Source organism: Populus trichocarpa, chromosome 1 (genome assembly GCF_000002775.5).
Source record: "Populus trichocarpa isolate Nisqually-1 chromosome 1, P.trichocarpa_v4.1, whole genome shotgun sequence".
Taxonomy (NCBI): domain Eukaryota; kingdom Viridiplantae; phylum Streptophyta; class Magnoliopsida; order Malpighiales; family Salicaceae; genus Populus; species Populus trichocarpa.
The window spans coordinates 33,775,152-33,789,664 of NC_037285.2; the positions used below are offsets into that span (position 1 = coordinate 33,775,152).

At 34.5% G+C, this 14,513-nt stretch overlaps 1 protein-coding gene and 2 long non-coding RNA genes across 7 annotated transcripts; 1 reads left to right on the top strand and 2 right to left on the bottom strand.

The window, feature by feature from the left end:
- Positions 1–378: 378 nt before the first annotated feature.
- LOC7456243 (truncated transcription factor CAULIFLOWER A) lies at positions 379–12,518 on the top strand. 2 transcript variants are annotated; one of them, XM_024603107.2, is made up of 7 exons: positions 379–687; positions 8,813–8,897; positions 9,873–9,937; positions 10,039–10,138; positions 10,331–10,372; positions 11,849–11,890; positions 11,996–12,518. In XM_024603107.2, the coding sequence occupies exons 1-7, from the start codon at positions 503–505 to the stop codon at positions 12,098–12,100; spliced, it is 624 nt and encodes a 207-aa protein (XP_024458875.1). In that variant the 5' UTR covers positions 379–502; the 3' UTR covers positions 12,101–12,518. The 2 variants fall into 2 exon arrangements, with proteins under 2 accessions (XP_024458875.1, XP_024458870.1); XM_024603102.2 differs by having other exon boundaries at positions 382–687; positions 9,870–9,937.
- LOC112327897 (uncharacterized) lies at positions 6,609–11,924 on the bottom strand. 4 transcript variants are annotated; one of them, XR_008059795.1, is made up of 4 exons: positions 10,748–11,924; positions 9,855–10,215; positions 8,683–8,833; positions 6,609–8,426 (listed from the first exon to the last, which is right to left on the bottom strand). It is a non-coding gene; the product is annotated as an uncharacterized LOC112327897 (long non-coding RNA). The 4 variants fall into 4 exon arrangements; XR_008059794.1 differs by having other exon boundaries at positions 8,683–8,872; XR_002982372.2 differs by lacking the exon at positions 9,855–10,215.
- Positions 12,272–13,633, bottom strand: LOC127905613 (uncharacterized). The gene is made up of 3 exons (XR_008059796.1): positions 13,060–13,633; positions 12,864–12,964; positions 12,272–12,739 (listed from the first exon to the last, which is right to left on the bottom strand). It is a non-coding gene; the product is annotated as an uncharacterized LOC127905613 (long non-coding RNA).
- Positions 13,634–14,513: the final 880 nt, after the last annotated feature.

Here is a 14,513-nt window from a genome sequence, read left to right on the forward strand (position 1 = left end):
ATATCCTATTTATTTTTGTATTTTAAAAATATTTAAAAATAAATAAATTTTATTTTGTTTTAAATTTATATTTTTTAATATTTTCATATAAAAAAATAATTTTACAATTAAAAAATATTATTATAATATATTTTCAAATAAAAAACAACCATAACCACATTATCAAACACCCTATTAATAAAATATACACACCACAGCTACCATTATCAACAGCTCTAGCTTTTAAAGGAAAAAACCGCATTACAAAGGACAAAAGTAGAATTAGCCATTTTAAGCCCGAAAACAAATACGGAAATTGAAGCCATCATATGCGTCCACGTGCCAGTCATTTATAGTATTCTCAACCCGGAATCACCAACTCACCCAACTCGATTCCTCACTGTTTCTGCTCAAATCTATAAGAATCCCCAATCGTCTCTCCATTTTCTCTCTGACTAAGCTACACTGCTTCATTTTCTTCTTGTGAAACAGAACGCAGAGATCACTCCTTGGTGGATCGGTCATGGTGAGAGGGAAGGTGCAGTTACAACGAATCGAAGACAAAAGCAGCCGTCAAGTGTGTTTCTCAAAGAGAAAGAGAGGTTTATTAAAGAAAGCTAAAGAACTATCGGTTCTCTGTGATGTTGAGATGGCGGTCATCATCTTCTCCTCCACTGGCAAGCTCTTCGAGTTTTGCAGTGGCAACAGGCACGTCCTTAATTCTGTCTCTTTATACTTTCCATTTTAAGCTTGCCTTAAATTTTATTTTTTCTTCGTTTTTGATTTGATCGTGGTCATATGGAAGATATTTTTGCTAGAGATACGCTTTGAATTTCATGATATTATATATTTGCTTGGCTTTTGGAAACACATACACTGAGAGACAAAAACCCTTTTCAAATCGTCTAACTGTCACTGTAGAGGGAGCGAGATTCACTTGGTATATCCTTGTTCATTGGAAAAATCAACAGGATCTCCTACTAGAGAAGTTTGTCCACTTATGTGGGCCTTTGTCACTTTCCTGACTTTGATATGCATACCACCAGTTTTGCCATGATTTGCATATGATCGTGCTGTTGTGCTGTGTTGTGTGTGTTGGGATCATCAGCCACGTCTAGGCCTAGGTATATTATTTATTATTTGATTTCAGGAATTACTGTCTAGAAGGAGACAAGATAGGTTACGAGGATGATATGGATTATAAATGCAAGATCCATGTTAGCTGAGGATGTGACGATGGGTAGCAAATTACACGAAGGAATTCTGATTTAGCAACCAACCTCGTATTTTCTGTGTGTTTCTTTAAATTGAAGGATATTATGTTTTGTATAAAAAGTTTGAGAAACATAAATGAATATATAAATACAAATATGTTTTTATAGTGAAGAATTCTTGTAATCTCAAAATAGAAATGATTATTTGTTATGTATTAACTCTTCTATTCCAAGAAAATAATGCAATGCTAACTAAAGGAACATATATAGATGAAAAATTAGTGTCGCATAAATAATTTTTCCAATAGTTAAACCGCTCAAACAAGCCCCCTCATATATTCAATATCCAAATTCACCCACACACTGTAGTTTTTCTCGCTATATAAAAAAACCCCATCACAAATTTTTTTAGAAAGTTCATCGGTTTCAGTAAAACTTCCTAGAACACCACAATATCTAGAATTAAGCAAAATTATTGCGCAAGGATTTAGGAATGCAAATTTCCTCTCTTGCATAACCTCGCTTAGCAGAACGAAATTGATCGAAAGTAACTTGCTTGACTTTTTACAACACTGTAATGGTGCTCGGTGCAGCTCACGAGCACCTGACACTTGGTGCAGGACTCTTTTAATAAGAAAGTGAAGTTCACTTCCATAGTTTAAGTTTTTGGTGGGCGCACACACACACATATATTAAACATGGATCCTAGCATACTTAATTGTGACGAGGAGATAACACTTTAATGATTAGTTGAAGCGAGGTGTAAGGTTAGCCAATCCATTTGTTAGGGAGGATTGGGTTATTAATAACTCACCTAAAGGCGGTTTGTATTCTATTATGTATTAAAATCTCATTTTAATTCAGGGCTTTCAGTCCGATTTACACACACAGAAAAAAAAAAAAAGTTATGTTTACTTGAATGTTTGATTGTTTTTAACTCATAAAACTTAAAATTATATTTGGATTTTTTTTAAAATAAAAAGTTTAACACCGAGTTTTTTAGCTATATCTCTCCTATATCCTCGTGGGTTCTAATCATATCTTTCAAATATCCTACCTTATATTTCATTTAACCAAAATTAAATTTATGTATTCCTTATTGTTTTTGGCTACATTGCCATATATCTGATCCAACTATATCCATATTATATGAGGTTTTTTTTTTGAAGCATTCATGTTTTTTAACTTCTTATTGAAATTGTATTATTGCTATTTTGATGTGGACTTATATTTGAAAATTGAAATGCTTCCTAATTGAAAACTATTTGAAAAACTAATAAATGAATCAAAATTCATTTCATCCAAAATTATGCTATAAAACTTATGACTAAGCATAATCACATTATTTAAACAGCGAGCCATACTCATAATTCAATGTACCTGAATTATATTGTTCAATCCCCTAAGAGTTTGGAAGAGTTGTTGTTTTCTTTCATTTGAATGCAGAATCCTTTTGTAGTAACTTTTGAAAACACCTATTCTCTTCTTCCCACACCTATTCTCTTTCATTTGAAAACAATAGTTTTTACACTTGTAAATTTTTTAGTAGAATCTACTCGATAATTGCTGATGTATACATAAAATGGACATATGACACTAAAATGTGGGCCTTTGTGTTAGACAACTCATTCACATCCTAATTCCGGAAATTACAGAAACAATGAACAAATCAACGTTTGTGCTTATTGATTTTTTATTTATTCGAATGTTTATACCTGTTTTTTCTTTCTATTAAAATTCTACGCCACTATTGTTTTCCTCTTTGAATGCTTGCATCCATGTTGTTTTCAGACAATGGTTTTTTTTATTTCTATTTTAATGGAATACTTTTAACTCTGTATCCTTTTATTTTTCTTTCTTTTTTTATAATTATCTTGAAAATTTAACACATCTCATAAGAGGCAAATTTTCCTTCCAATTTTAACACAATAAAATTATGCTATTTGTGGGGTCAATTGTGTGTTAAATTTTTAATGAGAGGCAAAATCCCCGTAAATTGTATTGAATTTTCAAAATAACATAAAAAGGTACAAAAAAAATTGAATCAACTTTTTTGTTTTGTTTTGTTTTGAACTTAGAATGTGACATGATGATAACAGTTTAAAGACAGGTGATAGTAGAGCGAAGTACTCATGAGTCTGAATCATCTAGGATAGTGCACAGTCGTGCGTTGATTGGTTGCTTTATGATGCTTCAAGTGGTTGAGACTCAATATAACGCCACAACGCCTCATGGGCACTTGGTAGAGTAGATAGTGAAGTAGCCATTTAGGCTCCTAGCCTCTTGCCCCTTCGCCTGGCGGCTAAGCTCTCTGTCCCCTTCTACACCATATAATGTAGGATTGTAGGATTCTTCATTCAAATATTGTGCAAAGAAATAAAGTTGTACCTTCACCGACAACTTAATAAGTTCTTGCTGTAAATGACAAGCTTTTGATTCCAAAATTTGGTTGGTCGATGCTTTAACTTGCTCTGGTGAAAGCAGTAATGGGTGGTGTGACCTACTGATAATTTGCAAAACTTTTTAAAAGGCTTTAGAAGCATTGCAAAACTTTTATTTATAATAAACTCTTGAAACTATGCTCTTGAAATCAAAGCTTCCATTTCAATGAAGAATAAATTCTTTTAAAATAAAATCCTACTACAAATAAAGCAATAAAGCAAGTTTAATAAGTGTGTCTTTGATATTATGATAGTTTTTACAGTTATAACTTGAAAAAACAAGTTTAATTAGAAAAGCCGCAAATTATAATTTTTTTTCAAACCAAAATATATTTAAGTAATGAAAACTAAATAACTTTTGAAACCATGGTCAGTCTAAAAACATCTACATGCCAAATGGAGCATAAACATTTCATACTCTAACTTGACAGGATCTTATAGTCTAAAATCAGTGACTAGAGTCAATGATGTTAATGGTTCGTAGTTATGGAATAAGAGAGTATTACTACCATGAACTGAATTGGCCTCCATTGAGGCTACTCTGATCTCCTCTTTATATTCTTTAATTAATCAAGTAGTTTATGTTAACTGGCACTAAAGCGAATTACTTCAATATAATTTAAATTATTGCTAAAATTTGCCTTTGTTTAATTCTAAGAAGTAAAATTTTATGAATATCGAATTCTCATGATGGTATGAAAACATTACATGATCGTGAATTACTATTATCCTATATTTATTATTTCTTATGAATGATTTTATAAACCGAATCAAATATTTAAAAATGGCTTTTAGTGCTCTGTTTTCTATTCATAGATTGTAAAGGTCACACTACCACCATGAAAATCAACACAACGCCACCTATTATCATAAGCGCACAATCACAGCAACTGCTACTATCCCATCACCATCGTTCCCCCAAACACTTCCAAAACACTGTTATCACCATTAATGTTATCCTAGTTACAGTTTTGGATCATTGCTCTGAATCGAATGTTCACCGATACTCAACCATCAGGTTGTTTTTTATTCAATGTTGTGAATTTTATCAGTTTTAAAAATGATCTGATTCAGGTCCCTGTCACCAGTTATTTAGTTTAGCTAGTCAAATAAATCCTATTTTGATAACACTAACTACCAGAGCTATAGCATACACTTTCACTTTATTGAAAACGAAATCACACAGCTTTACCAAACCAATCAATTTGTTTTGCTATAGCCATCAAAATCATTATCAGCACCATCACTTATACCATCATGATAGTCGTTGTCACCACAACCATACCATATTCATAACAACATGCATTTTAATTATTATTTTTCTTAAAATATTTTCCACAATATTTGTTTATAAAAGAAAGGTTTTATTTTAAAAAAACTAAAAATAAAAGAGAATGAACGATACTTTCTTATATGTATATTTACTCTCTTTATCTGTGTATAGATAAGAAGTATCACTAACTAACTCTTTTATCTAGTATTTCATAGGAATAGAATAAATGATACACATATAAAGATAGCATAAAATATATATTTTCTAGATTTTATTTTTTCTTACTCTTATATTAAAAGGAATCAAAGATGCCTTTAAATACTTTAATGTTGCATAAAAAAATTATTTTTGCATCAATTCAAAGCCCAGAGTTGAGCACTTCTTGGCTATGTCATAATAGATCGAAACATTTGCCCTGGATCGATTTCAAGATCATAATTGCTCTAGTGAATAACTAATGAAAATAGATAGAACAAAACTATAACTATAATACAAGGCCCTTGTTTTCTCGATTTTCTACTGGGTAAAGTCCTTCCAAAATATAGAGAAGTTATGAGTTTATTGAATTGTTATTTAGGATTTAAAAGCATGTTTGACTTTGCTGCCAATTCATGAACGTAGGTTACAAATTAGTAGAGAGAAAAAAAGGTTCTCTATAAGAGGGGGATGAAGTAATGGTATTTTCTCAGAGGGTGGAAATTAGAGTTCTCGGTAAGGAAAGGGATTGAAGAAGTAGGAAAGAAGATTTCCCAACAGAGCAGCAGCCAGTCGAAGTCATGGTTTTTTAGTAGGCCCAAGGCTTTATTCAACCTAGGCTCAAAGTTGTCGCAGAAATGGTGAATTGACCTGATCAACTATGTGTAGTCCACCCCTGTTGAAAACCTAACTTGTGATGGGGTTCAGGATTGACAGAAGCTCCAATATCTAATTTACTAACTTCGTATGAACATGTCAAATCAGGTTTGAAAAGGAATCCAATAGGAGAGGGATGTAAGAAGGACAGCAATGAGATTTTCATTAGTGACACAACAGTATGGAGAGAAAAATAGTACTCTATCCGTCCCCATAGTGATTGTCTAACTTTTTTATTTTTGTTTGTCATTGTCTTGTCAAAATATCAAGTCATATATTTTCTTATAATATCTCTAATCTTGTAAGAGACCTGCGATTAAAATAAGGGTATTTTAAAGAATTGCGAATAAAGAACAATGATATAATATATCAGTTAATGACTTTTATCTCTCTAGAAACCGACGGAAAGAATAATAAATTACACTAAACATGAACAAACAAAATTGGAACAAAATAGTGCAAGTTCAGGTTTATAGAAAACCCTTAATATATATATATATATATATATATATATAGTTGAAATGATCAAAAGATATTCTCTAGATTATAATTATATAGCTTCTTTAGACTAAGGATCTTGCTTTTTGGTTACCAAGTAAAAAATGCAACTTGGTTAAAAAGTGATGGCAACTGCTCAGCCACTTAGAATTTGTTTCTCTCTACGTGTGTGTTTTTGGACGGCGTTTGAAACACACAAAAACACATAAACAAACGAAAATTTGAGTTGGGGTTTGATTCATGAAATTAGGATTGATTAGGTATTATGTTTAGGGTGGAGTTCAGATTTTTTTAATTTCTGAAGTAATCCGAGCTTATTGTAGCAAAAAGAAATATTAAGAGAGGAGCAAGTAGAATAAAGTGCTTTAGAGAAAATAGACGAGGAAGAAATAAGAACTCCTCGAAACTTCTATTCCCCATTAGCCTTGCTAAGGAAAATCACTTGCCAAGTGCATCTGCTACAAACACTAAACTCTCTTCTTTTATACTTCACATGACATAGGGCTTGTTAAGCATCTTCTAGAGTTCAGATTCTGCCATACTTGACTATTCCAAATGAACCAGATAGTTCATCAGTGAAAAAGGTGTGTATGCTTATTTACTGGCACTACAAATCTAGCTTGAAATTCATCACACTACATTGTTAATAGTTTATTGAAATCAACTAGCATAATAACAGGCGATTCAATCATTAAGGCTTTAATCTCTCCAAAGGCTTTCTGAGCTGAATATTTATTCAAGCATATAGTAATAGAACTCATAATGAAAATTTCTTGGTACAGAGACTTTCTTTTAGAAACAATAGGTATGCTATCTCAGAAACAAGCATGGCACAGAGATGTATTTGATGGTGATTTTGTTGATTGCAAAGCTATCTACACCCATGTTCAAAGCAAATACTCAGTCACAAATACTCGATTCTCTCTGTTTTTTCTATCTTCTTTCTCGCAATTCTTCTCATTTTAGAACTACAACATATTCTCAAACATATAGTGCATTCAAATTACCTACTATAATTCCAAAATAATCGAAAGAAAAGAAATGAGAACAGCAGAGAAGCATTCTCATTATGTTCCTTTTTCCTTCAATCTTGTTTTTCCTTTTCTATATTTCTAAATCGAATGATATTATCAATAGAAATACAATAGTTAAATATTGCAATACAAAAAAAAAAAAAAAGGAAAAGAACCCATTTGAACTCACTTCGGCCATAAATAATAAAAGCATAATTACCTACTGCAAAGTTTCTGTGGAGAACCTAAGCTATCATGTATAGTTGGAGAAAATTCATATAGTTTCATCTCAGTAATAGCTGTTACCTTTTGATGTTAGAATAAATATAATAAACTCTAAGAGCAAGGGCCAAAAAACTTAATTTTTGCTTGGCATATTGTTCTTCCTAATGATCTTACTTGACAGGTAAATCCTAACAAGATAACTGAGTGTCATAAATCTATCTTCTAACTTTTGACTATCATGATTATTATTGCACCCTAATACTACTAGCCTTTTTTTCTTCTTTTTTTCAAGTTCAAATAAAAATCTATCAACGAAAGAGAAGATGAAGAAAATACAGAGGACAGGGTATATACCCTCCAAAAAAGGAAATTCTTTCATGATTTTCATCATGATAAATCCTCAAGTCACACTAGCAAAAATCAAAATCATGTCCCGCATCGCATACTTTCAATGTTTCATGCCTTCATTTTGTCCAAAACCCTTGGAACTGACAATATATCCTCTATTTAAGATCAGTCATGCCTCTTGATTAAAAAGCAAAGAATGCTCAGCATGTTTCCCACTACTGTATGACAGCAGGAGGCTAGAAACTGTCTCTCCCTAAAACTACATATGACATGTACATTAATGTTCGATGATACAAGGCCTTCCGTAGAAGAGTAGGTTATTACTGACCTTTCATGTTGGCTACTAGTCTAAATGAAAGCCTTAACCTTAGAATGCTATCAAGATACAAAAAGAAAATAAGTAAATACAATCAGCATAAATGAAAAATGACCACCACAACACACGCTAACAAGGGCTCATAGAAGTGAACCTTACAACCATTATCCACTGTAAATTTTAGAAGATGGAAGAAATGGGAAAATACCTGTGATATGGATTGTCAGGGATTTTTATGCTGGCTTAACTTCACTTGTAGCTTCAATTCTGACCATAGCAAAACAGATCCAAGTAAATTAGCAAAACGACCTCCTAGTTAATTTTTCACATGTAAATATTTTTAAAACAAATATATTTGCAAATTGAAATGAATTACCGAGTTGCAATTTTGATTGTTCATCTACTTTCATTGTTCTAGAATTATATAAAAGAATTTCACGGAAATTGAAGTTAGTACTCTATATAGCATCCATGAGTGGTTACAATATGATGCAGTTTTTGGAGTATTCATTATTATACTTACGTTTTATTGATTCTCTGTTGGTATTTGCTTCACAATACTTGTAGGTTCCTTGCTTGCTTATCAGTTGTACTATGTTCCTTTATGCCCAGTTTGAGGATTTCTGAGTTGCGCAATGTTCCTTTGTGTACAGTTTGAGAAATATCCTTGAGCGCTATGACACACATAAAACTAAAAGTCAAGAAATAGCAATCTGCAAGAACGTTGATAAAACCAAGGTTAGTCGATTATTCATCATTTTGCCAAAACTTGTTATTGCATTCAATATTTGAGCTTAGCACTAGAAATCTCTAAATTTCCAAAAGATACAGCTTTTCGATTATTCCATTTTACTATCTTTTAGGCAAAAATGCGTGAGATCCAACTCCGGAGGAAAGAGTCACTTAAAAACTACTTCAACTCTGTTTTCAAAACCTAATAGTAAAAGGGAACTTTTTGAGAGAGGGAGAGAGATTTTGTGAAATCCTTATAAGCAGCCACCCAGAATATGGCAGCTTTTGCTGGGAAACAACACTGGAATGCAATTGCTGAATAGAGGGGTGCACGGTGCATATGAATTATGATGCTCTGTGCTTCTTCAGGCTACCTGTATTAATGTCTTAAAATGTTTTCTATCATGTATGTGCACTTTTACGTGGATGCCTATGACACATACATGCATGTTACTTCAGGGATCAGTGCACTGCTCCTGGAGGAAGGATGTGTTTTTCTAGGAGGATCATGTTGTAGGGAAAAAAAACAGAGAAAAAGAAAGTGTGAAATGTGAAGGCACTGCTGTACAGAGTAGACTAATGACCAGATTTATAGTCATAGGGCAGTGCAATGATTGTTCAAGATTATTGGCTTTGCTAAAGTAACCATAGATTAATAGGCTCGAATATTAACTTCCATATTAATCAGGTTCAAGAGGTTTTTAGTCTTTTATTTTCGTGTTTATATAGTTGTTTTTTGTGGGATTAGTTTTCTTTAGTTCAATGATCCAGCATTTGAGTTACCAAAATTGGTTGAACTACCTCATGATAGAAGCCATCATGGCAAGGGAAATTTTCCATAAAGTCACTTCGATTCAAATTCGACAAAGATTTTATTTCACCTTTTTTTTTTTTTTTTTTTGCCTTTTAGAATTCTAGATCCTCTTGATGAAATCAATATTGCGTAGCTTTCATTTTGTTTACCTTTTGGAAATTCAGCAGAATCATCACGCAGAATACATGGGTCCCAGCTATATGGATGCTAACCCACTCCAAATGGTCCAAAGGTATATCATCAATCTTCAGATTCATGTCATACGCTTCATGGAAATTGACATGTTGCATTCCACTGGACCTATCACTAGCATTTATTGGCTCTTTTTTGCAGGTACTTTGAAGGGAAGAACATAGAACAGCTAAATCTAACTCAACTCATTCAGCTAGAAAGAGAACTGGACTCCACACTAGTTTACACCAGAGGAAGAAAGGTCAGTTGTCCAATTCAAACCCATGATCAACAGAACAGCCTTGTTTGTTGGTTGTGAGAGCTTGAAACTCTTCATTACTGCAATTATCAAATACCATGTTCCATCTATTTAACACACTTAACTACTCCTAAACAAAATGTGAGTGACTTAGCAATCGAAATACTGAAACATTTGAATAATGGTGATATGTAGAATGAAGCAATGATGAAGTCCGTAACAGCCCTCCATCAGAAGGTATGCCATTCTCTCTTTCTTTCAAATAAATTGGGCATATTTATTGAAGCCTTGTGGATCTAGATCAAGTGTTGTAAGTTCAAGTACTTTCGTTTTATTTATGCGCGCACCAATAGTTAAGTTAGTTTTCTTAAGTGACTGCATGCAAGTGTCATGAATTGTTATGTGCAAATGAAGAAAGTTTATATGATGAACATTAAGAAAGAATCGAAACTGTCCAAGCCTGTCCCTACCATTCGTAAAGAACAAAGGTAGGAATCAAACTATGAAATCTACCACCACTGCCGAGCATACATTTACCAATCATTTCTGTAAATTGTGGCAAGAGATTCCAGCATACACTAACAATAAAAATGATGGGAACGAAAACGATACCATGATTGAAAGCGAAGCGCTGTTTGGTATTGATGGAACACGGAAATACTTTTATGCGACTCCTAGATCCATAAGCTGAGGTGGATTTAATCTGCAATAATCAGAATTAGACTTACTTGCCCCTAGAGGCTTAAGCAGTTGCAAGAGGGGGTGCTTGATGGCTTCTAAACCAGATAAGTCATTCTCCACTGTACGGTTGCCTCCTCCTAGAAGCAATATTAGTTACACGATGAGCACTTAAAATGCATGGAAGAGAATGGTGCCTTTATTGAACTGCTGCCTGTGTTGTAAGGCTCTCATATAGTCACATTCTATCCGTACGGGTTCGTCATTCTTTGGATTGGTGTACAAAAAGATGGGACAAATCATTTAAGTTTGTTGCGTTAAATAATTGCATGGTAGGTGTTTTGTCAGGAGCATATCCACAGCCTGATATGGCATGTAACAAACTTCATTTGCATAGGAATACTAGGTAGAATGTGTTCTGTTTCAGTATATGTTGTTTTCATGGAAGTGAGAACATTTTCTAGAAGATGTGAGAAGCAGGGGAATGGGGTTGAGCAGGCAGGTAGAGACAGTTGCAGTAGGAAAAACTGATGGGGAGTGATTAATTATCATGAAAAGCAATTCCTAGTGATAAGAGGAACAAAGGATTGTCCTCAAATTCTTGCAGTTTAGGCTTAATGTGTTACTTTTCTTTAGGTCTCTGGTTTTCCCCTTGAATTACTATGGGAGTACTAATTAATAATTCCCACTCAAAACAGCAAGTAAGAGAGCACAAAACTAAGAATTTTTAGCTAGGTTGTCAATAAATTACATGGGAATTTTTCTGATTGCTTCTTCACTTTCGCACTTAAGGTTTGGTGTGCAACTTTTTCCTACTGGGCAGGGTCATGATTTTGTTGGCTTCTCTATTTCTCCTGTGTCTCGTGTTGCTTTCGTGTCTCCAAGATTAGGTCTCTTACTGTTTTAAGTGCCTAATAAACGTAGTGCTCTCTTACTGTTTTAAGTGCCTAATAAACGTAGTGCTCTTGCTTAAGCTGTTAAGGTTACAAGCGGATCGATACTTTTCTAACTCCCATTTGCTATTACTAATTACAGGAACAAGATCTGACAGATGAAAATAATCTCATAGAAAGAGAGGTAAATTAAGTTGAAATATTCTTGTAAAATAAAACAAAACTTGAACAACTCGCCTAATATCAGATATGTACTGATCAGCTTGTCTCTCTGAATCATGAAAACCAGATATCTGCAATCATCAACAATGGCAACCTCGCCAGCCAGCATGGCCGTGTTGTTGAAGATCCGGATTGTGTTCATCCTTCTCCACTGGACTTGTTTCACTTTTAGCAAGATCTCAAAAGGACAGATGGCGTATCCCGGATGCTTACGTCTGGGGAATAACATTTAGGCATTTATTATACCCACCTAGTGCCAGGTGGTGGTCAAAACTAATTATGAAGCATGTAACTAGTTGCCAGTTGGAAGCACAAGCCTTTACCAAGTGGCACGTCAGCTTACCTATATATATGTCTGCTCAGGATTGGGCCGTTAAGTTGGGTCCCTTATATGCAGTAATAGTAGGAGTGCCTGTGAATAATTTGCAGCATGCACGGCATGCGTCATGTCTACCACGCATGTGGGTAGATGCCGGGATTGCGAGACCGGTCCGATGACCCTGCTGCTAGTAGTGGCTTCAGGATGGTTATCATGGTTATCATGACTACTGTTGTTATTATGATCATAATAATCGCTGTTATTGATGTTATTTCGTAGCCTTGGCAAGGAGAATACATATTTCACAGGGACTAGCTCGGGCTATTTTAATGGCCGTCCTTCACGGTGCCATATATGCAAAAACTTGCATCCTATTTCTTGCAAAATGCCCTGTAATTTACACTTGTGAGCGGCTTATCGTTGTTTCAAGCACATGACAAGGCATCCATAGTTCTGACAAACATGTCTCCTCCTTTTTCTTGGTCCCTAACCCTGAGATCAGAACGATGAAACAACCTTAGCTGACATCTATCTCCTTTTTTGGATATCGAAACTGGGAAACTGCCATATGCACAAATATCATGAAAAATGCAAAACTCGTGAGAGGTTGGAGAACCTCTAGGATGACGTGGCTCTTTGCATGGTTAGATTGACGTGGCAAGTATTGGAGGATGGTGGCTAGATTCGCTGATGCACTCACACAACAAGCTCCCGGCCCTGATGGGATCGAGATCCTTGGATAGCCAAGTTAGAAAAAAGAAAAAAAAAGTACAAGAAAGATAGTACTGTAGTTATTGAAAGAGATGACATACCAGAGAAGAGGATGTACAAGGATTGAGAGATGAGAGATTGGGAATACCCCTCCCTGCCTCAAGGCTAGCTCATATAGTCTCTGGAGCCCTGCTAAATAGCTTGGAAAGGAGGGTATAGATGTAAATCCCCTTGCCACTTGTGATCTCAAAGCATGATGAACAGGAGATGAATATCTAGAATATTCGATGAGATATTGTTAAGCCTAGCTAGCTAGAGGGTGATATCGTGAACTTGGCAGAAGCAGTCCAGAGAACGGGTGTCTGCATTCGATGTATGAAAGCTCTTGTATGCCTACTCTCTCTCAGAAGGTATTGTATAGGATCAATAGGAGAGTACTAGTCCGTGCCTGAACGAAGGCAACGTGTTGTCTTTTTCTCAGACAAGTGTAAGTGGCTCCTGGTATTTTAATACTTGGTCAAGGTGTGCTTTTGTGTCTCGGCAAAGCAGAAAGAACAAAGCAGAGGGAGAAATGTGGACTCCTAGTATTCGGAGGGGCTGCAACCTTTTTTTCATGGGTATAAAGATATTTTTTCCCTATTTTCAAAGGGCATTTGCCTTGATGATATCTATACAAGGTGATAGATAATATACCCTGGAAAGGTGACCTAGCTAGAGGATCATATATATATACCTAGGCAAGGTAGTTTTCCTTGTATACCAAATGGTGCTGTGCGCTTACTCCTTGATGGAGATGGGTCATTGGTTGCCAAAACTACCATCACGATCATATCAATTTTGCTCTTAACTCGGCTTTACAGCCGTTTGCTTTTTGCAATTGCTTTGACCTAATATCTCGAGGGGCCAAAATCAGAAGAATAAAAAGGTCAGTGGTTATGTTGGATTTATTCTTATAAAATAATTATGACAATCCGAACGAGTTGTCTTAATGGGTAAGGACTAAGGGGATTGATTCTCTTTATTGACTTGTTGGGTTCGACTCTCGGGACCCCCACCTGAGATAAAGGTTGTGGTTAGACAAAAAGTGTACATTTGACAGGTTATTTTTTAATAATAAGAATACTCTATTCTCAAAGCAAGCAATTATCTGTGAACTCTATAAACCTCTTCTTCATACTTGTAAAATAAGAGTTTGTGTGTTAAAATCTCTTTTTTAGTTGTCTAACATACAGTAAAAAGCATTGAGACAACGCTCAATACTCCGGATGTGTGTACTTTTGTAATTTTTGTCGGTATTTATACCGGTAGTTTATCGGTATTTATGTTACCTATAAATTCACGAATAGAAACAATTCATCAAAGATACTCTCGTCGGTAATTTATAAATTATCAGTAAGTTCGTCGGTAATAAATATATCGATAGATTTATAGACAGACAAAACGTGTCAAAAAAATTTACTCTCTTTATTTTGTCGGTATATCTATCGGTAAATATAACATATCATCAAAATAATAACATCTATAATTTTATCGGTGCGTTAACAGTAGCAGTGAT

Bases quoted from the DNA above. Each gene is read 5' to 3' on its own strand.
- LOC7456243 (XM_024603102.2), top strand. From the start codon at position 503: ATGGTGAGAGGGAAGGTGCAGTTACAACGAATCGAAGACAAAAGCAGC. The intron at 8,898-9,869 runs GTTAGTCGATTA...TTGGAAATTCAG, and splicing joins AGAACGTTGATAAAACCAAG to CAGAATCATCACGCAGAATA. The intron at 11,891-11,995 runs GTAAATTAAGTT...CATGAAAACCAG, and splicing joins ATAATCTCATAGAAAGAGAG to ATATCTGCAATCATCAACAA.